Source organism: Crinia signifera, chromosome 1 (assembly GCF_055691185.1).
Source record: "Crinia signifera chromosome 1, ASM5569118v1, whole genome shotgun sequence".
Lineage (NCBI taxonomy): Eukaryota > Metazoa > Chordata > Amphibia > Anura > Myobatrachidae > Crinia > Crinia signifera.
The window spans coordinates 390,910,503-390,933,449 of NC_139217.1; the positions used below are offsets into that span (position 1 = coordinate 390,910,503).

At 42.4% G+C, this 22,947-nt stretch overlaps 1 protein-coding gene across 1 annotated transcript in view; it reads left to right on the forward strand.

Annotated features, from left to right (window-relative positions):
- CEP120 (centrosomal protein 120) overlaps positions 1-20,736 on the forward strand; it is a 69,906-nt gene extending 49,170 nt beyond the window's left edge. Inside the window, exons 19-20 of the mRNA XM_083151583.1 lie at positions 9,165-9,310; positions 19,856-20,736. Coding sequence (XP_083007709.1) covers positions 9,165-9,310; positions 19,856-20,090 — 381 coding nt within the window. The 3' untranslated portion in view covers positions 20,091-20,736. The remainder of the gene's footprint in view (positions 1-9,164; positions 9,311-19,855) is intronic.
- Positions 20,737-22,947: the final 2,211 nt, after the last annotated feature.

The following is a 22,947-nucleotide window of genomic DNA, read 5'->3' on the forward strand; positions in this document are numbered from 1 at the left end:
AGACACACTAGGTGTGTAGTTCAGTCAAGCGTACGCTTTAGCAAAAAAGCTTCCTCAGGACCTGGTCCTGAGGAAGCTTTTTTGCTAAAGCGTACGCTTGACTGAACTACACTCTCTCTAAAAAAGGCGGAAGGGGAGGAGCGGGGATTTATACCGGAAGGGGGAGGTCCTAGGGAAAAAAACAGCCTGTCTAACTGAAAGGAGAGGGATGAAATCCCAAGGTCTTGGCTGCCATGGGATCTCTAGGACGAAATGGAATTGTCGGTACGTAAAATTTGCGCTTTTCCTATCACACGGGTTACTGTAGCAGAGATGGTACCCGGCAGAAGCTTCGTAAAACTTTTGTGTTACAATCACCTCTTGTACCAAAATAACAACACTTCGCTGAGAAGTCACCCAGCCAGTGCAGGAGCAATGTAAATGAGCAAAGCCTCATAGAAGAAATGTGCTTGGCAGTAACCACAATGTTCAATCATTGGATTATGTTTGATAAAGAAAGACAGCATCTTGTGTTGGAGTTTTTAAGCTTGCCAAAATGTATACATGACCCATCCACCTCTGAGCTCCAACTTTTCTAGACTAAAGAGACCAGTATTTTGGACAGCAGGTTATTTTTATTTTTAATTTTTATTTATTTTGCTGGCAAGAAAAGAACATGCGATTTACCTTACTAAATAAACAATAGCAGATTTAAACTCTACAGTGCAGTATTCCCCTTAGGCTAGTGGCATACAGAAGCAGACCCCATGGAACCCAATGCTTTCATACATTGCCTACACATGGCAGAAGGTACCCATGTGTTTTGCTGTACCTTTTTAGAAATGGATTACAAAGTGACAATTTCAAATGGCCTTATGTCCTAAGATACATAAGTTTTTTTTTTTTTTTTTTTTTTTTTTAAATATATTTTCGTTGTTAGAAACCTCAGCGCGTATTTTGTCTGATCTATGCTTTCTGCCAGTAAAAAAAAAAAAAAAAAAAGACTTTTAAAACCTATTACTGATATGTCCTCCTGCATCTAACTTGAATACACCATGTGAGAGAGCGACCAGTTCCGTGCGACACTGCAATCCTAATATTACTTGAAGTAGGATGCCTCTGGAGACTGTGCTGATTAATTTGAAATGCAGCATTTATGGGAAAATTTACTAAGATGGGAGTTCTATGTCACATGGGATGTTTCTATGGGCAACCATCAGATAGTATTTATTATCTTCTAGAAGGTGCTAAATAAATAAGTAGATTCTCATTGGTTGCCCATAAGAAACATCCCATGTGAAATAATAATTTTCCCCTGAGGCTGTATCCAAAGCGCAACAGAACTGGAAAAAATCTGCAGCCGCTTGTATACAGACTCATACTCTGATGCATATTAATCAGCGCAGACTAAGATTGGTGTGAATAAGATGCACTAGGCTAGGCAAAAATGTGTAAAAATAAAAAACACTTGGCGGAATTGAATTGCATGCAACTACAGCAATAATGTATGAGGACAGAACTGTATGTGAAGGAATGAGTCTTAGTAAATAGTCATTTGTTACACCCAAGTACTGCACAGACCGTTGCACTATATTAAACCTATTAAATGCAAATTGTATGTTGAAATTTGCCTCTTTATTCTTACTTAATGTTAATGATGAAACCCAACTGCTAAGAGCTTTAAAGAGACTTGTAGTTTGTGCGAGTGCCTTCTGCCAACGAAGAATGAGTAATGATTTCCATTACTAAGTTGTGCCTGTGTAAAGTCTGTTTAGTGAATTACTGTTAGAGGTAGCCCAAAGAGTAAACATTTGGGAAATCTGCCGCCTTTTCGATTTGAAAGAACTTGTTCTACGTTTGTCCATTATAAAAATAATCTTCCTTTATTAATGCTTCTTGAAAATTTGGTATTATATTCAACAAAGCTTTACTTCAGGTTTCGTTTTTATTTTCCCCCTTCAATGTTAATCACTTCAGAATGTGTAATGGTCTGCTAATTACACATGGGCAAGAAAAAGAAGAACATTTTTTGGGAGTAATAGATTTTCATAGCAACATTTTCTGCTGTTGTATACAGGGCTGGTGGAAGGCGGGGGAGGGGAGGCACTATGGTGCTCACCTGCTCCAGCGTGGGGGGTCGCTCTATCGCTCCACTAGGGGGAGGGGGGCGCTCACCTGCTCCGGTCGCTCCACGGGGGGCCCGGTAATCCACGACGCGGATCGGCGTGACTTTCAATGGGAGGGGACAGGAGGGGCCGGGTGTGATGTGGCTAGGGCAGCGGAGTAACTCCACAGGGAGTGGTGCGGCGGTGGCAGCCGCCGAGTCGCTCCGGGGGGGCGAGATGGGGGGAGAGTTGCCGCTAACCTCCATCCACGGGGACATGCTCCTAACTGCCGCCCTGCAATAGCCGGCGCCCTAGGCAAATGCCTAAGGCTGCCTAGTGGTGGCCCCGGCCCTGGTTGTGTATCATTATTAAAGTTGTTCAATGAAAACCTTAACACACCTCTTGCCTGTTAGCTAATGCAACTATATAAAGTAATTTAAGATCTTCTCAAATCACAGTTCTAAAAGTCTAGTACTTTCAGATGTTACAAACCTTTGACCTCTGTTCTAGTAATAGGCACTGGGTTATCCTACACATGCATAGTCATTTTACTTATAAAATCTATACTTTGGTGTAGGTTGTGGCCTGGTTAGGTCCCAAAGTAACATGCTTTTCTACTGGCTATGGGCGGGATGTATTAAAATACATCGCCCCCCCCCCCTGCCGCATATATACTAACATATGCGGCTGGCATTGCGGTGCAGTGACAGAGCCCCCCCCCCCCCCGCGATACCTGGAATGTGGTGTGCGGGGGGTTCTCCGTCACCTCCCTGCCGCCACACTCCCCTCACGCCGGGGACAGCTATGCATGCTGTCCCCGGCGCTTCCTCCTCCTCCCCCCTGCAGCCGGAAGGATGTCCGGCTGCTTCACTAGGGGGAGGCAGGGCTTACCTTCCGGGGTCCAGGAGGACCCTTCAGGAAAGTAAGCCAGAGGGGGGGGGGGCGGCGGGTTTGCGGCGGCGGGCGGCAAAAGAAGCCCATAGGCTTCTAAAGGTGGCGATACCCTTCAGTGCGGTATCATTTTTGATACATTGGAAAATGCGGTAAAACCGGGGTTTTACCGCATTTTCCATTTGATACATCTCGCCCTCTAAATATCCTGAATCCCATCCTATATCCATGTTCTATTCACATGCCAAGAACATTCATAACCTGTATATCAAATTGCACTTTTTTTTTTTTTTTTTTTTTGAGTACCATGCATCTGGAAAGTATTCACATTGCATCACTTTTTCCACATTTTGTTCTGTTACAGCCTTAGGTACTTGTGTAGTTTCACGGCACTTCCCAGTGGACCGTATGCAAATCGCATGCAATATTTGCATATGATTTGCTTATGATGTGCATAAGAAGCGTGGAGATCGCAGCGTGCCCCGAGCGAGGACGCAGTATGTTCATACCCCCACTATCCACGTCAACATGGAGTTCATTTTATGAAATGTGGTGAGCCCGAAGCGTGGCGAGCGGACACTTCATGTAATCTGTGTCTGCACACTACGCTTCGGGCTCGTTTCCGCGTCCCCTTGTGGTGCACGCTGCGCTCCCCACGCTTTGGGCTCGGTGGCTCGCTGTACTCGACACACTTTTTAAAAATCAACTCCATGCCGACGTGGATAGTGGGGGTATGAACAGGTTGCGAGGACGCGTACCGCTGCCGTGGATAGTGGGGATCGCGGATCGCATCGTATGCAAATCTTATCCGATTTGCATACTATGCGATCCGCAGGGAAGTGCTGCAGTGAAACTATACAAGTACCCAGCCTTATTCTAAAATGGAATACATTCAGTTTTTCCATCAAATTCTACACACAATAACCCATAATGACAATGAGAAAAAACATTTTGGGAGATTTTTGCAAATTAATAATAAAAAAATAAAAAAAACTAAGAAATCACATGTGCATAAGTATTCACAGCCTTTGCAATGAAGCTCAAACTTTGACTCCGATGTATCGTGTTTCCATACTTGAGATGTTCCTACAGCATGATTGGAGTCCACCTGTTGTAAATTTAGTTGATTGGACATGATTTGGAAAGGCACAAACCTGTCTATATAAGGTCCCACACTTTACAATACATCCCAAAGCACAAACCAAGCATGAAGTCAAAGGAATTTTCTGTAGACCTCCAAGACAGGATTGTCTTGAGGCACCAATCTGTGGAAGGTCCCTTTGAGCACAAAGGCCTCCATCATCCGTAAATGGAACAACCACCAGGACTCTTGCTGGAGTTGGTCTGCCAACTAAACTGCGTGATCGGGGTAGAAGGACCATATTCAGGGAGGTGACCGAGAACCCAATGGTCACTCTGTCAGAGCTACACCATTTATCTGTCCTTCTGGAAAGTTGTCCTCTCTCCACAACCAAATCTGCAGCAATCCAACAATCAGGCCTGTATGGTAGAGTGGCCAGGCGGAAGCCACTCCTTTAGTAAAAGCATTTGGCAGCCGGTTATCATGTTCTGAGGAAATCACTCACTGCTCATCACCAGCAAATACGATCCCTAAAGTGAAGCAAGGTGGTGGCACCATCATGCTGTGGGAATGTTTTTAGCGGCAGGATTTAGGAGACTAGTCAGGATAGGGGAAAAGATGAATGCAGTAATGCAATGAGATATACTGGACTAAAACCTGCTCCAGGGCGCTCTTGACATAAGACCGGGGAAACGGTTAATCTTTCAGCTAGAAAATGACTCTAAGCACACAGCTAAGATATCAATGGAGTAGCTTCAGGACAACTCTTTGAATGCCCTTGAGTTGTCCAGCCAGAGCCCAGACTTGGTGCACAGCCAATCCTCAGATGTTCAACTGGATTCAACTCTTCGCATCCAACCTGATTGAGCTTGAAAGGCGCTGCAAAGAGCAATGGGTGAAACTGCCCAAAGATAGGTTTGCCAAGGTTGTGGCATCATATGCAAATTGACTTGAGGCTGTAATTGCTGCCTCAACAAAGTATTGTGCAAAGGCTGTGAGTACCTATGTACATGTGATTTTTTTTTAATTTGCGGGGAAAAAATCTCCAAAAATGGGGTATTATGTATAGAACTGTGAGGGGGATATAATTTTATACCATTTTGGACTAAGGTTGTAACATAACAAAATGTGGGAAAAAGTGAAGCACTGTGAATACTTTCTGGATGCACTGTAATATGACTTCTGTGCAAATATTGGCTTTTTAAGTTAAATAACAACTCAAACACACCCCAACCATAGTCCTTGTTTTAATTTTAAGTTAAAACATTATTATCCTGATTTACAGGATAAAATGGTTAGGGCCACCTATCTGAGCACCACAATGTCAGTGATCAATAGTGAATATACCCATAATACTGTAGTGAGATGTAGATCTGTCTAGAAGAGTTGTATGAATTACATTGCTGGTTTTCTTCTTTCCATATGACTGCTGCTTTATTGGGCAAAACTATTAGATTATTAGTTTGTGTAACACATTCCTAAATATACACTTGAGGACTTTACATAAATAATACAATATTTCCATAAAGTATAGTAATGTACTGATACACCATATTCGTTTTAGCACAATAAATTTCCATGGGGACACATTTGTGACACAGTGCAGAACACGACGACTGCACAGTTTGGGATATAGAACAGGGGCGCATACATGCTGTCTGGATGTGGCCTATCGCTTTTCCTTATTTTTGCGAGGGCAAATAAAAGGTGCATGTCCAGGTCATTTGTCATCTAATCAATCGGCTTCTTTTCTGTGTTTTTCTCAGCACAAATTTTTCTGTGCGACGCCTGGATTGTCCCTCTCCTGTGCCTTGTTTGTCCACTCACAGTAATTTGATTTATTAAGTCATTTGGCTAAATATGGGAAGTGAATATTTGCTTAAAAATATTAGTTTGTGATCTTGGTTAGGTTGAAAACTGTGTCTTGAAAGCATCCAGGCCCTTCTCCTGGCTTGTCAGATCTGGGTTATTTTCAGAAAACTGGACTTGAGTTCCTTAGTTCTTATTTCCCACAGACTTGCTTGGTATGTATGAGTGGGAGAGTCAGCAGTGGCCACTATTTAGTGATTGTTTAGTCTACTGTATGTGTGTTTACTGCTCTTCTCAGGATTTATAGACAGCCATAGCAAAAATAAAGATTGTGCTTGCTTGATTGAGCAGCCGCTTGTCCTTTACACTCGTTGGGTTGATGTCTCTCTTTCATATTAACTTATCCAGTCCTGGAAGAAGGGGGGAAACTGTGCAGGCAGAACTCGCAGCACAAAAAGGGTTACACAAGTGAAAGAAGGAGAAAAAAAATGTTTTTGTTTTAATTTTATTGCTAAGCATCTCCAATATCTAAAAATAACATTAAATGGCCGTATCTGCTTCTTTTCAAATCCTCACTCCATTGAGTTGTATATATTGAAAGGATTAGGAGCATCAGTGGAAGTACGTATGTGTGTAATAAAAATAGTTTTTGGGGAAAAGCAGGATTTAAGGCACACGTAGTGAAATTATATAAGAGAATTCAATAAGTCACAGTGATTATACCATTAAGGGTGAACTAATGGATTTCCCCAAAATCGATCTCTTCATGTAAATCTTTATATTATTTGCATAGACAATAGCTTATATACAGAAGTTCAACATTATTTATATATCGTTATGCAGAAGAAAAACTGTTTATAATGTCAAATAGTATTTACCTTCAACTTGTATTAGAAAGTTATATTTTTAGAGGTGTACAGGGAATTCGGTACTTGTTTAGTTTCATGGTGGCCGATTATATCAGCTGATGCGATGCAATTTTTTTACCTGTTCATAACCCCACTATCCACTAGGCATGGAGTTGATTTTATATAGTGTGGCGAGCCCGAAGCCTGGCGAGCGGACGTGAATTACTGCGCTCGCCACACTATATAAAATCAACTCCATGCCTAGTGGATAGTGGGGTTATGAACAGGTAAAAAAATCGTATCGGATTGCCGGTATATCAGCCGATATCGCATCTGATGTATCGGCCGCTGTGAAACTAAACAAGTACCGGGAATTCCTTTAGGTGACTATTGGATTTGCTTATTGCTTACTCCACAGTGGTGAGGAATTCATTCAGAAGTGGCAGAGAACACTTTTCTTAGGTTACTCCAGCATTCGGACAGGCAAGGGGAGAATAAGGCTGCGGTTGTGGCCCCTTTGTAGCTAATTGAATTCCCCCAATTCAATTTAAATATAGCACCCCCAAAGTACTGTATTCCCCAAATCAATGGAAATGGATGCTCAATGGTCTTTCACAAATAGAGTGAGGTTTGATGGGCTGAAAATTTGGATGCAAGAATAAAACACTAAATACTTAAAACTGTTAAAGCCAACACCTCCTTCCTCCAAGTTATCCTATCTACTACAACAACTCTGTCGCACACACATAAATGTGTTGCTTCTCAAATTAATCAGCACAGTCTCCTACTTGATACTAGTTGCATCACAATGTGACGAAAATGCATTTTTAGAAAAAAAAGATTCCAGATGTTTCTTTAACAGCAGCCAGAATAGCTCAGACAGCAGTGCATCAGTTTCTGGCAGCAATGTGCTGGGTCCACACTGTAACTAGTACTTTCCCATGTATTTTCTGACACCAAATAATGATGATTGCTTAGGCTGCATCAGTCCATGGTTTTTTTTATGAGCATTCATCTTTAAATATAAAAAAAAAAAATACAGGTCATTAGAAGTGTTGATTCCTCCTCCTCTTGCATCCTCAAATACAATTGTGGCACCCACCACTGTTTACTGCAAGTAGGGTGGCCAATTCCGGGATCGGTCGGATCACTGGATTTGAGGCCAAAATCAGCGGGATTTGAATCCTGGGATTGGACACTTCAATCTTCACTGGTATTATTACTGGTTATATGCAGTGTTGCCTTGATCTGACACTGGGGGCTAGATGTATGAAGCAGTGATAAGGGAGGAGAAGTGATAAAGTGCCTGGTACTTTATCACCAGCCAATCAGCTCCTAACTGTCCCTTTTTAAACCCAGCCTATAACTTAACAGTCTGGAACTGATTGGCTGGTGATAAAGTACCACGCAGCTTATCACTTCTCTTCCCTTATCACTGCTTCATACATTTACCCCTGGATCCGTGGAATTGTTTTGATCTGCAATTATCATATTCTGTTTTCTTTTCGATTCTGCCCTAGTACTAGAGAACAAAATGTAACATCTGACTATTTATATCATTCTGCGTTTTGTAACACTAGACCGATCTACTTTCTTCTTACAGGCTGTTCATTTAATGATTTGTATGAAAAAGCCTCAGTATCATAACAAATAATCATGCTTTACATATATAACCAGTGAGTTCATGTATTAATGACTCGGTCAGGTTGCCAGCTATATTTAAAGCAATAATTCATTTTTACATACAGCATGGCCTATATGAGTGAGAGATTGATGGTATAAAGTGGAGCCAGACATAGTTCAGGGAGTCACTAGCCAAGATCCCATAACACGGCAAATGCAAACCATCACAGCACCCCTACTACTTTCCATAATGTCTTCATCATTAATACCTAACTTCTGAGTCGTGGCAAAGCTATTGCTGAACAGGCTGATCTGTGGAATTAACAGAGTACTTAATGGACTGTAAAAATGACACATTCTCCTTGTACACATGATCTGTGTACCAATGTTCCCCTGAACATTCCAATGACATCGTTTAGGTAACAGGAAGGATTCTTTTGGATTTTTCAGCTTAATCAATAGGCATGAAATACATTACACACAATCACACGCATATAAACACACATCTGTTGTGTGTGTAAAAGTTTTCAAATACACTAGAATAGTACAACATAATCTGTAGAGCATTGATTCCCAAACTTTTTTCTCTCCCGTACCCCTTGATTAGGCTTTTCATTTTTGAGTACCCCTTCCTCTCCATTTTAAATATCCACATCAGGCATTTACCAAAGAAAATAAAACCCAATTCTGTAGATTTGATGGTGACTTGGCATATTTGAAAACTGCAATGCGTCTCTGTAGGGAGGCGATCTTTAACTAGATAACCCTTGAAATTGCGAAGATGTAAATTGATCATGGTCTTTTTTTTTTCCCCTATTTTTGGTAAAGCGTGAGCAAGAGAATGCTATGGCACGACTTAAAAAACAACAAGATGAACTTGAACAAATGAGACTGCGCTATCTGGCAGCTGAAGAGAAAGATGTTGTGAAGACGGAACGTTTAGAGCTTGAGGAAATACGGAACGAGCTAAATAGGTATCTAGAATGAACACTACACTCTGTGGCCTATAATATATTGTATATTGCGACCAGATGACTGAGTTTGATGTACTCTATGGCCTCTACATTGTCCTTTTTATGTAACCAAATTGAGAAGATGTTGATTTGTGATGAGGCTTATCATTATACTTTTGGAATTGGTGTAGACTGCGATATATAAATGATGCTAACTTGGTATTAAGGGACGTACTGTTTCTTAAGATAACATTTCCCAAATCCTTAGACCACAGCTAGTCTGGACTGCTGGCAGAATAATTAAGGATTCATGTTCTTTGCACCAAATTCTGACCCTTAACCCCTTCCCGACATTTGACGTACATTTACGTCATGGCCGGGAGGTACTTCCCGACACATGGCATAAATGTACGTCATGAGTTTAAACTGTCACTGCGTCTCGAGACGCAGTGACAGAGGGACGATGTCTGCTGTCCCTGACAGCAGACATGTCCCTGCATGCCCAGGGGGGGCTGCGATGCCGCCCCCCCGTCGGCGATCGCTGTGATTGGCTGTTCAGTGTGAACAGCCATTCACAGCGTTTTCCTGTGTTACCAGCGAATCGGACGCTCGGTAACACAGGTGTCAATCACCGCCGGGCGTCAGGGGGCATGAGGGGGTCATCGGTGACGATGACACCTCACCCCACCCTCACCCCACCTGCCCCCAAGGCTGTGATTGGTCCGTGGGACCCACGGACCAATCACAGCCAAGGCGCGACATTTAAACTGACGGTGACTGCGCTGCAGACGCCATTCCGGTCTGGAATAGCGTGCAGAACGGTCACCGTGCCTGCCTGCCGTGAATACCGACCTGATCCTTGCTAATACTTACCTGATCCTTGCAAATACCTTACCTGATCACCTTATCACTGCTTGTAGCGTGCTGGACGCTTCCTGGATCTGACTTCCTGAGACTTCCTGCTGCTGCTGCAGTGTGATAGAGAGATAGAGAGAGAGATAGAGAGAGATAGAGAGAGATAGAGAGAGATAGAGAGATAGTGACAGAGAGAGCTATATTTTGTGTCTGCTACCCCCCCTTTTTGGGGGTGCAGGGGTTTTCTATATATAAATAACTGTCAGTGCTGCTGCTGCAGTGTCATACAGTGATAGATAGTGATAGATAGTGATAGATAGTGAGAGGTAGAGAGATAGAGAGATTTGTGTCTGCTACCCCCCCCTTTTTGGGGGTGCAGGGGTTTTATTTTATATATATAACTGTCAGTGCTGCTGCTGCAGTGTCATAGAGTGATAGATAGTGATAGATAGTGAGAGATAGAGAGATAGAGAGTGATATAGAGTGTATATTTTGTGTCTGCTACCCCCCCTTTTTGGGGGTGCAGTTTTTTTTTATACATATAACTGTCAGTGCTGCTGCTGCAGTGTCCTAGAGTGATAGATAGTGAGAGATAGTGAGAGATAGAGAGATAGAGAGAGATAGTGACAGAGAGTGATAGAGAGTGTATATTTTGTGTCTGCTACCCCCCCTTTTGTGCTGATCAGTATATCTGTGCTGATCAGCAACTTTTTGGGGGCGCAGAGGTTTTTTTTTTATATATATACCTGTCAGTTGCTGCCAGTTGCACTGTCAGTTGCACCAAAGGTTGTGCACCTGCTGTCCCTCACTGGTAATCAGTGTCGCATCACTGATCACCTTTTTTTTTTTTTGTGAGTGCTGTGGGGTCTTTTTTTAATTTTTTTTTTACACACACTGATTTTGTGGGTGTCCTGTGGCCACTGTGCGCCGATCAGTGACGTACATCACTGATCAGCTTTTTCGGCACAGGGTTGATCTATTATTTTTTTTTTTTTGATCAGATTCCTGTTGCCTTTGAGCGCTGTTCAGTGACAGACGTTACTGACCAACATCTGTGCTCAATTTTTGGCGCAGGACCTTTTTTTTTTTTTTTTTAACCCCTTCAATTTTTTTATTTTTAACCCCTTCATTTTTTTTTTTTTTTATTGGTATAAAGTATTTTTTTTTTCTGCACTACATACACACTACATACCCCCCGGGTTGAAATAAAGTTTGTACCCCCCCCCTACACTATACACGTGTTGAAACATTTCACTACCAGTAACACAAAAATAAAAATGGCATCCCAAATGTCCTCCCAAATGTCCTCCCAAATGTCCTCCCAGTCATCCAGGAGAATGTATTCAGTGGAGGAGGCATATGCCATGCTTGCCTCTGACTCTGACACAGGCAGTGATGCAAGCGGGGAATTTGAAGGATTCGTCTTAAGCTCCTCTTCCTCCTCTGGTGATGAGGGACCCCCTCAAAGACGCCCCCGTAGATCAGCTGAGATTCCCCCCCCCAATAATTGATCTAGTATGGACCCCACCACCAGACAATTTTGAGCCCCAGGTTCCTGAGTTTTTGGCCATGCCAGGAATCCAATTTGATTCCACAGGTCTCAGAGAAATTGACTTTTTCAAATTATTTTTCTCTGATGATTTTATAAATTTAATGGTGGACCAAACTAATTTATATGCCCAGCAGTTTATTGCTCAAAACCCCACGTCATCATTTGCTAGGTGGACCCCTGTAGATGCAGTAGAGATGATGACGTTTTGGGGTCTGGTGTTTCATATGGGCATAGTAAAAAAGCCAGAAATTAGGCAATATTGGAGTACAGATGTTCTGTACAGTACTCCATTTTACCGTATGGCCATGCCCCGGACTCGATTTGAGACAATTCTTAAATTTATACATTACACCGATAATGCACAGTGCCCACCCAGAGATGATCCCACCTTTGACCGGCTATTCAAAGTCAGGCCGGTCATTGATCATTTCAGTGCCAAATTTGAAGAGGTGTACATCCCTGAAAAATTTATTTGTATCGACGAGTCCCTTATACATTTTAAAGGAAGGGTTAAATTCCGCCAGTACCTTCCCAGTAAGAGGGCAAGGTATGGCATAAAAATGTATAAACTGTGTGAAAGCACCTCAGGGTACACCCACAGGTTTAGGGTTTATGAAGGGAAGGATTCAAGAATTCAACCGCCAGAATGCCCCCCCTCCCTCGTAGGTGTTAGTGGGAAAATTGTCTGGGATTTAGTGCACCCCTTCCTGGATAAAGGTTATCACCTCTATGTGGATAACTTTTACACTAGCATCCCCCTGTTTAAGGCCCTTGGTTCAAGAGGTACAGCAGCTTGCGGTACTGTGCGCAAGAACCAAAGAGGCCTCCCAAAAACGCACATTGCCCAAGTAATGAGAAGGGGTGAAAGCAGGGGAATATGCAACGAAAATATGTTGTTGGTCAAATATAAGGACAAGAGGGATGTCCTTATACTGACAACAATTCACGGAGACAGTGCCACCTCCGTCCCTGTACGAGGTACCAGTACCCACACCTCAAAACCTAATTGTATCCTGGATTACAATAGGTACATGGGCGGAGTGGATCTTTCAGATCAGGTACTGAAGCCGTACAGTGCCCTGCGGAAAACAAAAATCTGGTACAAGAAGGTGGCCGTGTATATCATCCAGATGGCACTGTATAACGCTTACGTGCTATTCCGTTCTACCGGCCAGAGGGGGACATTTATGCACTTTCAAGAGGAAGTCATAAAGGGCCTAATATTTGGGAACCAGCAGGCAGAGGGCCCCAGTACTTCTAGTACTGGCCCCCGTATTGTACCAGGGCAGCATTTTCCTGATGAAATCCCCTCCACTGGAAAAAAGGGCAGGACACAAAAAAGGTGCAAAGTTTGCTATAAAAAGGGAATAAGAAAGCAAACTATTTTCCAGTGTGACACTTGCCCCGACAAACCCGGCCTATGTATAAAGGAGTGTTTTAAAATATACCACACATCTATGGAATATTAGGTTCATAATTTCACCGTGCTTCGGGGGTCTTGCTAATGCCACATAGCACCCACCATTCATTCCACCAGAATCTGAGCCGCAAAATCCAAAAATCACTCCTTCCCTTCTGAGTCCTGCCATGCACCCAACTGGTATTTTTTGGTCACATGTGAGGCATTGCCGTACTCGGGAGAAATTGGGGCACAGATTTTGGGGTGCTTTGTCTCCTTCATTCCTTGTGAAAATGAAAAATTTTGAGCCAGAACTGCATTTTTGTGTAAAAAAATGTAATTTTTCATGTTCACTGCCCAGTTTTATCAAAATTGGTGAAACCCCTGGGGGTTTGAAATGTACACTATACCCCTAGATGAATTCCCTGAGGGGTGTAGTTTGCAAAATGGGGTCACTTGTGGGGGGGTTCCACTGTATTGGTGCTTTGGGGGTCTTGCTAATGCGACATAGCACCCACCATCATTCCACCAGAATTTGTGCTGCAAAATCCAAATATCACTCCTTCCCTTCTGAGTCCTGCCACTTTTTGGTCACACATGAGGCATTGCCGTACTCGGGAGAAATTGGGGCACAGATTTTGGGGTGCTTTGTCTCCTTCATTCCTTCTGAAAATGAAAAATTTTGAGCCAGAACTGCATTTTTGTGTAAAAAAATTTAATTTTTCATTTTCACTGCCCACTTGTATCAAAATTGGTGAAACCCCTGGGGGTTTGAAATGTACACTATACCCCTAGATGAATTCCCTGAGGGGTGTAGTTTGCAAAATGGGGTGACTTGTGGGGGGGTTCCACTGTATTGGTGCAACATAGCACCCACCATTCATTCCACCAGAATCTGTGCTGCAAAATCCAAAAATCACTCCTTCCCTTCTGAGTCCTGCCATGCACCCAACTGGTATTTTTTGGTCACATGTGAGGCATTGCCGTACTCGGGAGAAATTGGGGCACAGATTTTGGGGTGCTTTTTCTCCTTCATACCTTCTGAAAATGAAAAATTTTGAGCCAGAACTGCATTTTTGTGTAAAAAATGTAATTTTTCATTTTCACTGCCCACTTGTATCAAAATTGGTGAAACCCCTGGGGGTTTTAAATGTACACTATACCCCTAGATGAATTCCCTGAGGGGTGTAGTTTGCAAAATGGGGTCACTTGTGGGGGGGTTCCACTGTATTGGTGCTTGGGGGGTCTTGCTAATGCGACATAGCACCCACCAAAATTCCACCAGAATCTGAGCTGCAAAATCCAAAAATCACTCCTTCCCTTTTGAGTCCTGCCATGCACCCAACTGGTATTTTTTGGTCACATGTGAGGCATTGCCGTACTCGGGAGAAATTGGGGCACAGATTTTGGGGTGCTTTTTCTCCTTCATACCTTCTGAAAATGAAAAATTTTGAGCCAGAACTGCATTTTTGTGTAAAAAATGTAATTTTTCATGTTCACTGCCCACTTGTATCAAAATTGGTGAAACCCCTGGGGGTTTGAAATGTACACTATACCCCTAGATGAATTCCCTGAGGGGTGTAGTTTGCAAAATGGGGTCACTTGTGGGGGGGTTCCACTGTATTGGTGCTTGGGGGGTCTTGCTAATGCGACATAGCACCCACCAAAATTCCACCAGAATCTGAGCTGCAAAATCCAAAAATCACTCCTTCCCTTCTGAGTCCTGCCATGCACCCAAATGGTATTTTTTGGTCACATGTGAGGCATTGCCGTACTCGGGAGAAATTGGGGCACAGATTTTGGGGTGCTTTGTCTCCTTCATACCTTCTGAAAATGAAAAATTTTGAGCCAGAACTGCATTTTTGTGTAAAAAAATGTAATTTTTCATTTTCACTGCCCACTTGTATCAAAATTGGTGAAACCCCTGGGGGTTTGAAATGTACACTATACCCCTAGATGAATTCCCTGAGGGGTGTACTTTGCAAAATGGGGTGACTTGTGGGGGGGTTCCACTGTATTGGTGCAACATAGCACCCACCATTCATTCCACCAAAATCTGTGCTGCAAAATCCAAAAATCACTCCTTCCGTTCTGAGTCCTGCCATGCACCCAACTGGTATTTTTTGGTCACATGTGAGGCATTTCCGTACTCGGGAGAAATTGGGGCACAGATTTTGGGGTGCTTTTTCTCCTTCATACCTTCTGAAAATGAAAAATTTTGAGCCAGAACTGCATTTTTGTGTAAAAAAATGTAATTTTTCATTTTCACTGCCCACTTGTATCAAAATTGGTGAAACCCCTGGGGGTTTGAAATGTACACTATACCCCTAGATGAATTCCCTGAGGGGTGTAGTTTTCAAAATGGGGTGACTTGTGGGGGGGTTCCACTGTATTGGTGCTTGGGGGGTCTTGCTAATGCGACATAGCACCCACCAAAATTCCACCAGAATCTGAGCTGCAAAATCCAAAAATCACTCCTTCCGTTCTGAGTCCTGCCATGCACCCAACTGGTATTTTTTGGTCACATGTGAGGCATTGCCGTACTCGGGAGAAATTGGGGCACAGATTTTGGGGTGCTTTTTCTCCTTCATACCTTCTGAAAATGAAAAATTTCGAGCCAGAACTGCATTTTTGTGTAAAAAATGTAATTTTTCATTTTCACTGCCCACTTGTATCAAAATTGGTGAAACCCCTGGGGGTTTGAAATGTACACTATACCCCTAGATGAATTCCCTGAGGGGTGTAGTTTTCAAAATGGGGTGACTTGTGGGGGGGTTCCACTGTATTGGTGCTTGGGGGGTCTTGCTAATGCGACATAGCACCCACCAAAATTCCACCAGAATCTGAGCCGCAAAATCCAAAAATCACTCCTTCCGTTCTGAGTCCTGCCATGCACCCAACTGGTATTTTTTGGTCACATGTGAGGCATTTCCGTACTCGGGAGAAATTGGGGCACATATTTTGGGGTGCTTTTTCTCCTTCATACCTTCTGAAAATGAAAAATTTTGAGCCAGAACTGCATTTTTGTGTAAAAAAATGTAATTTTTCATTTTCACTGCCCACTTGTATCAAAATTGGTGAAACCCCTGGGGGTTTGAAATGTACACTATACCCCTAGATGAATTCCCTGAGGGGTGTACTTTGCAAAATGGGGTGACTTGTGGGGGGGTTCCACTGTATTGGTGCAACATAGCACCCACCATTCATTCCACCAGAATCTGTGCTGCAAAATCCAAAAATCACTCCTTCCCTTCTGAGTCCTGCCATGCACCCAACTGGTATTTTTTGGTCACATGTGAGGCATTGCCGTACTCGGGAGAAATTGGGGCACAGATTTTGGGGTGCTTTTTCTCCTTCATACCTTCTGAAAATGAAAAATTTTGAGCCAGAACTGCATTTTTGTGTAAAAAAATGTAATTTTTCATTTTCACTGCCCACTTGTATCAAAATTGGTGAAACCCCTGGGGGTTTGAAATGTACACTATACCCCTAGATGAATTCCCTGAGGGGTGTACTTTGCAAAATGGGGTCACTTGTGGGGGGGTTCCACTGTATTGGTGCTTTGGGGGTCTTGCTAATGCGACATAGCACCCACCAAAATTCCACCAGAATCTGAGCTGCAAAATCCAAAAATCACTCCTTCCCTTCTGAGTCCTGCCATGCACCCAACTGGTATTTTTTGGTCACATGTGAGGCATTGCCGTACTCGGGAGAAATTGGGGCACAGATTTTGGGGTGCTTTGTCTCCTTCATACCTTCTGAAAATGACAAATTTGGGTACTTATGTAGTAACTGGGCTGCCGATTTCTAAATCGGGTCGGATCGGGAGATCGCATCGCATGCGACCATGCGATTCGATGCGATGCGATGCGATGACCCGATTTTTCCATAGGAATCAATGTTAAAATGGACTGAGTCCATTTTAACATGGAATTCAATGGGAAAAATGGGTCCTTTTCATACCCCTACTATCCAAGTGGGCATGGAGTTGGATATAAACCTGTGGCGAGCGTAGCGAGCCACCGAGCCCGAAGCGTGGCGAGCGAAGCGAGCCCCGCGAGGGGACGAATACCGTCCCCTCGCGGGGCTCGCTTCGCTCGCCACGCTTCGGGCTCGGTGGCTCGCTACGCTCGCCACAGGTTTATATCCAACTCCATGCCCACTTGGATAGTAGGGGTATGAAAAGGACCCATTTTTCCATAGGAATCATTTTAACATTGATTCCTATGGAAAAATCGGGTCATCGCATCCGATATCGCATCCGATATCGGATGCGATGCGATGCGATATCGCATCGCATCGCATCTGATTGTATGCCTTAACTTAAGGCATACAATCAAAAAATCGGCAGCCCAGATACTACATAAGTACCCAAATTTGGAGCCAGAACTGTATTTTTGTGTAAAAAAAATAATTTTTCATTTTCACTGCCCAGTTGTACCACAATTGGTGAAACCCCTGGGGGTTTGAAATGTACACTATACCCCTAGATGAATTCCCTGAGGGGTGTAGTTTGCAAAATGGGGTCACTTGTGGGGGGGTTCCTAACTTTTAGCATCTTATGGTGCCTAGAAACCTACATGGTGCCTAAAAAATAATCTCATAAAAAGGAGGCTCCAAAATCAAGTAGGTGCTCCTTCTATTATGAAGCCTGTGGTTTGGTCACCGTGCACACTAGGGCCACATATAGGATATTTATGAAAACAAAAGAATTGGGGGAATCAATTTTCAGTCACATTTCTCTAGTAAAATGTACTGTGTTCCTTAGAAAAATGTATTAAAATTGCAAATCTGCAAAAAAAAAGAAATTTTGAAATTTCACCTACACTTTGTTTTAATTCCTGTGAAACACCTAAAGGGTTAACAAACTTCCAAAATGCTGTTTTGAATACTGTGAGGGGTGCAGTTTTTGAAATGGCATCATTTATGGGGGTGTCTCACATACAAGTCCCTCAAAGTCACATCAGAACTGAACTGGTCCCTAAAAAAATCAGTGTTTGAAATTTTCTTGAAAATTTGAGAATTTGCTATTCATATTGTAAGCCTCCTAGTGTCCCAAAAAATTAAAAGGAAGTTGAAATAATGATGTCAACATAAAGTAGACATATGGTCTATGTTAGTTATTCACTATTTTGAGTGGTAAGATTATTTGTCTCACAAGCAGAAAATTTAACATTTTGCAAATCGCTAAATTTTCCATTTTTTCACGATATTTTGGTATTTTTCACAAAAAAACACAGACTGTATCGACCCAAATTTAGCACTAATTTGAAGTACAATGTGTCACGAAAAAACAATCTCAAAATCACTGGGATAAGTAAAAGCAAAAAAAAGTTATCCCCACTTAAGTGAGACATGTCAGATTTGAAAAAAAGGGCTCTGTCAGGAACGCAAAAACTGGCTCTGTCAGGAAGGGGTTAATGTATCATGCGCATGTCACAGCAGAAATAATTATTCCTCAGACAAAGTAATATTTTGTTCCAATATCCACTTTTGGTCCTTAGCCTACAGGAATGGAATCTGGTGTGGTCTGCTGCTGTAGTCCTTCCGCTTCAAGGTTCGGTTTGCCGTGAGCTCAGAGACTCACTCTTGTATGGTTACTGTATTTGAGTTGCTGTCGCTTTGAAGCAGCCTGGCCATACTCTTCTGATCTCCCACATTAACAAGGCATTTGTTGCACACAGAAGACCCTAGATGATTGTTTTGCATATAATAATAATTTGATTTATTTAGCGCTCTTTCTCCATCAGGACTAAAGGCACTTTACGGACACCAAAAACAATGCACGCAATATGTAGGATTTTAGGAATACAGCAATAGATCAGCCACAAAGCTAAAATTAAAACCTAGAGTGCACACTAAGAACAATTCATAATTGGTGCAGGCATTGTGGGTAATAGCTTCCACAGGTTTTGTATTCCACCCTCACAAGGTACCAGGGGATTCAGCCATTTTGGGCATGGGATTACCCTGAGTGTAATAGTCTACCCCAAGAAGAGATGAGACAGAATGTGGTGATTGCAGTGTCCTAAAGCTCAGAATAGGGTTCCAACAAAACCGTAGGTAATTTTTTTTTCATTCCATCCACAAATGTACGAAGCGAGGCAGCCATGTTAGGCGCACTATCAATTTTACAATGTGAAGGTTAACCCATACAAGGGCCCAATGCATATATGGGAAAACAGACGCTTGCATAGTAGAATGTTATACACTGCATGGAAAGAACCACAGGAAGCACATCCTGCTCATGAAGAAACCTTCTGAGGTAATCATCTGGGGTGCACTGTATTGGTTGCTGCTGGCAGGGTGTGCAATCACTACAGGAATAGCACACAGTGGGAAAGTATGCTGTAAGAATAAAATAGAACATGAGGTACACATACAGGTAACCAATGGAAGGAAAATGTTGGGGTTCCTGATGTTTTCAATTGGGGAGGGGAGGAAGGTTAGTATGCCTGGTCCTGGTGTTCTGATCCAGTATTCATTCCATGGTCAATGTCCCTTATTATATATTCTACATTATAGCATTTGCTCTTCACCATACCTGTATGCTTTTTTTACGCAGTGAGTTGTTGCTGCCACATGATTGGCTGATTTGATTTTTGCATATATGTATATTAAGATATATATATATATATATATATATATATATATATATATATATATATATTGACATTTCTAATGTTTGGCAAAAAAAAAAATCACACACACAAAATGTAATGCTTATTTAAATAACCATTTCTTTTGCTTGCATCAACAGACTGAGGCTGCAGGAGGACCAAAATCAGCTTCCTGATGCAGCAAAACCCACTGACCGTAAAATGGCAAGTTCTGGGACTAGACCGCAAGACGACGGCTTGGATGAATTTCTGTCTCGGCTTATTGAAGAGAGGGACACCTTGCTAAGGACGGGAGTGTATAGTCACGAAGATCGGATCATAAGTGAACTGGATCGACAAATTCGAGAGACCATGGCAAAAAGAAGCATTCGATGAAGTACACCACTTCCATCTTCCTCTTCTGTATTGAATAGATATCCCATTTTGGCGAGAAATGCAGTGCTTAGCAAACTAGTGCACTGTGTAAAGATACAAAGGGCTCAAGTATATAGGGGGTTATTCTGAAACACTCGGAAAGGCACGGTCACTCTCCAATGGACAAAACCATATGCACGGCAGGTGGGGCTTATGTATTATGTGCAGAGAGAGTTCGATTTGGGTGGGGGGTGTACTTCAAACTGACATCTATAGTGTAGTGTAAAAATAAAGCAGTCAGTATTTACCCTGCACAGAAACAATAAAACACCCAAATCTAGCTCTCTCTGCACATGTAACATCAGCCCCACCTGCAGTGCACATGGTTTTGTCCATAGAGAGTGATTGTGACTTTCCGAGTGAATCAGAATAACCCCCATAGTCTTATTCATTATGGTGCAAAGTTTTTGGACTGAACTGAATGTTTTACTAATGCTATAATGTAAGTTTTCTACTAAATTCCACTTTTTATTTATAAAATGTAAATCACTTTTTTCTTACAGTATATATTTGTAATGATGCTATGTACATTCTAATTCTTGTTAGTGTATTTGGTAGCCAAGCTTAATAAATTATATGTAATGTGTCTAATTTTGAAAAATGTAAATTCTGGATGACATTTGTTTAAATATATCTATTTTTTCTTTAAATTTGCTTGTAGAATTCTTTCATAGCTTAAGTGTTTTCTGATGCCAATACTGAATCGCTTGTATAAATTGTTCGATTTTCTTGTCCTTTTAATAGGGAAACCGGTCATTCATAAAACAGTCCCATTCAAGCAGATTGTATATATTTCCCAGGGGTTCTCAAACTCGGTCCTCAGGACCCGTCACAGTGCACGTTTTCCAGGTCACCCGGCAGGTGCACAGGCGACTCACTGACTCATTTTAAAAGATCCAAAGGTGGAGCTAATTATTAACCTTGTGATTCTGAGGACCTAGTTCGAGGAACATGTGCCCGAAACCAATACAAGTAGACATCTGTAACATTCACAGTAACATAAAACTATACCCAGAGGCTTCTCCAAGATGTAATCCTCTGTGTACATACAGTTTGCTAATAGTGCAACATGCCACATTATCTTCTGAAGAGTGAGATCTCCGCTACATTCAGCCTAAATATACAAACCGATTCTATTATCTTGTTCTTGAGTAGCTAATTGATAAGACATGTCCCTTTTTTGTTTGTCCTGCAATATAGTAGTGATATATTGGAGCTATATGGGGGGAAACGTCACTATTACAAAAGGGTATCTGTGGGGCCTAAAGAAGCCAAAACACAGGGAGATGCTGAAGCGTTCAGAGTGATGATTGATCACTCAGAACGCTCAGCACACAGCGATGTGTCAGCGCTGTGTGCTGAGCGATCTGTCAGGGCCAGAACACTGGCCCTGACACCGGCGATGACCTACACACAGAGCAATGTAGGGGCATTTTCTATGCGATCTAGTGAGATCGCTTAGAAAACTCCCTTGAATTGCCCCGTGTATAGGCCCAAAACAGAAAAATGCTCATAGTGGTTCCTCTGGCCCACTATGAGCAATAGGGGAAGGGGGGATTGTTTGCTACCTCTTTGCCTGCCCCTGGGTGATTATCATGTTTCTTTGGTGCTCAGTGATGTCACAATGTTCCTAACCACGGCGCACGCAGATATCACACCAGTATATTTTATATATTTGTCTCATTAATTACAATTTCTTAAAAATGTATATATTTATAATCTAGCATTGTATAATACAGAACTGAATAATATACACAAGATAACTGCGAGGTTTATATGTAAATATGTTCATAAAGCTATTTGTCATTCCCTTGCAGTGGAGGTATACAGTCAGCAGACTGATATTTATAATGTAGATACCTGTATAATTATGTTAATACCACAATGTCGTCATGCAACAGGTCAACCTTCTCAGAATGTCGACATTGGGTTTGGGCTGTAGGGGAATTGGGTTGAGGGGTGGTTAAGGTTAGGCAGTAATCACTAGGATAAGAATGAGGTGGACCAGAGGTTTGCACCAGAAGTAACTGTGACATGGCTGCTGGTGTTTGGGAGCCCAGGCAGGAGTGGGTAAGTGACCTCTTGGCCAACAGTGATCATATGTATACAATCTAATACAGTATTTCACATTTTATCAGTGACTACATGATGAATATCCACACAAGGGTGTTATGGTAGATTCATGTACATGTATGGTTCAGGGATGGTATAGCGTCATATCCGTGTGTGACTTATCGCATTAAATAACTGCATGGTCCTCATTAGTTCCTGTATCTGCCTACATCAAGGCATCCAGACACACTGTATACGAAATGTGGAAAATTGATGGGCGTAGTGGCTACTGGCAACAATGGTCAATTAGTGGGTGTGTTATGGGAGTATCATTGGTGTGTCGGCCTGAGGCAAGAAGAGCCCACCGGAGGGATGCAATGGCAGAGTCCCATGTGTAAGGGTGTGGCCAGCCACCACATAGGATTGACTAACCATTTTAAAGTGCATAGTCTGGGCCCCTTGATGAATCTAACATATAATAAATATATATTACCAGCCAATCGGCTCCTAACTTAAGTTTTCAAACACAGCCAGTAGCATGGCAGTGATGAGAGGTTGGCTGCTTGTTTATCACTCTCTACTTTATCATTTATAGAAGCTCTGGCCCTATAAACTGAAAATCTGCATAGTGTTGGTGGCCATGGGCCTTATTCTAGTTCACTCTTAGAGGCAAATTCCTTCTCAGATGGACAAAACCATGTGCACTTCAGGCGGCAGATGTAACAGGTGCAGATAGTATTAGATTTTGGTGAGTTCTTTTGTTTCT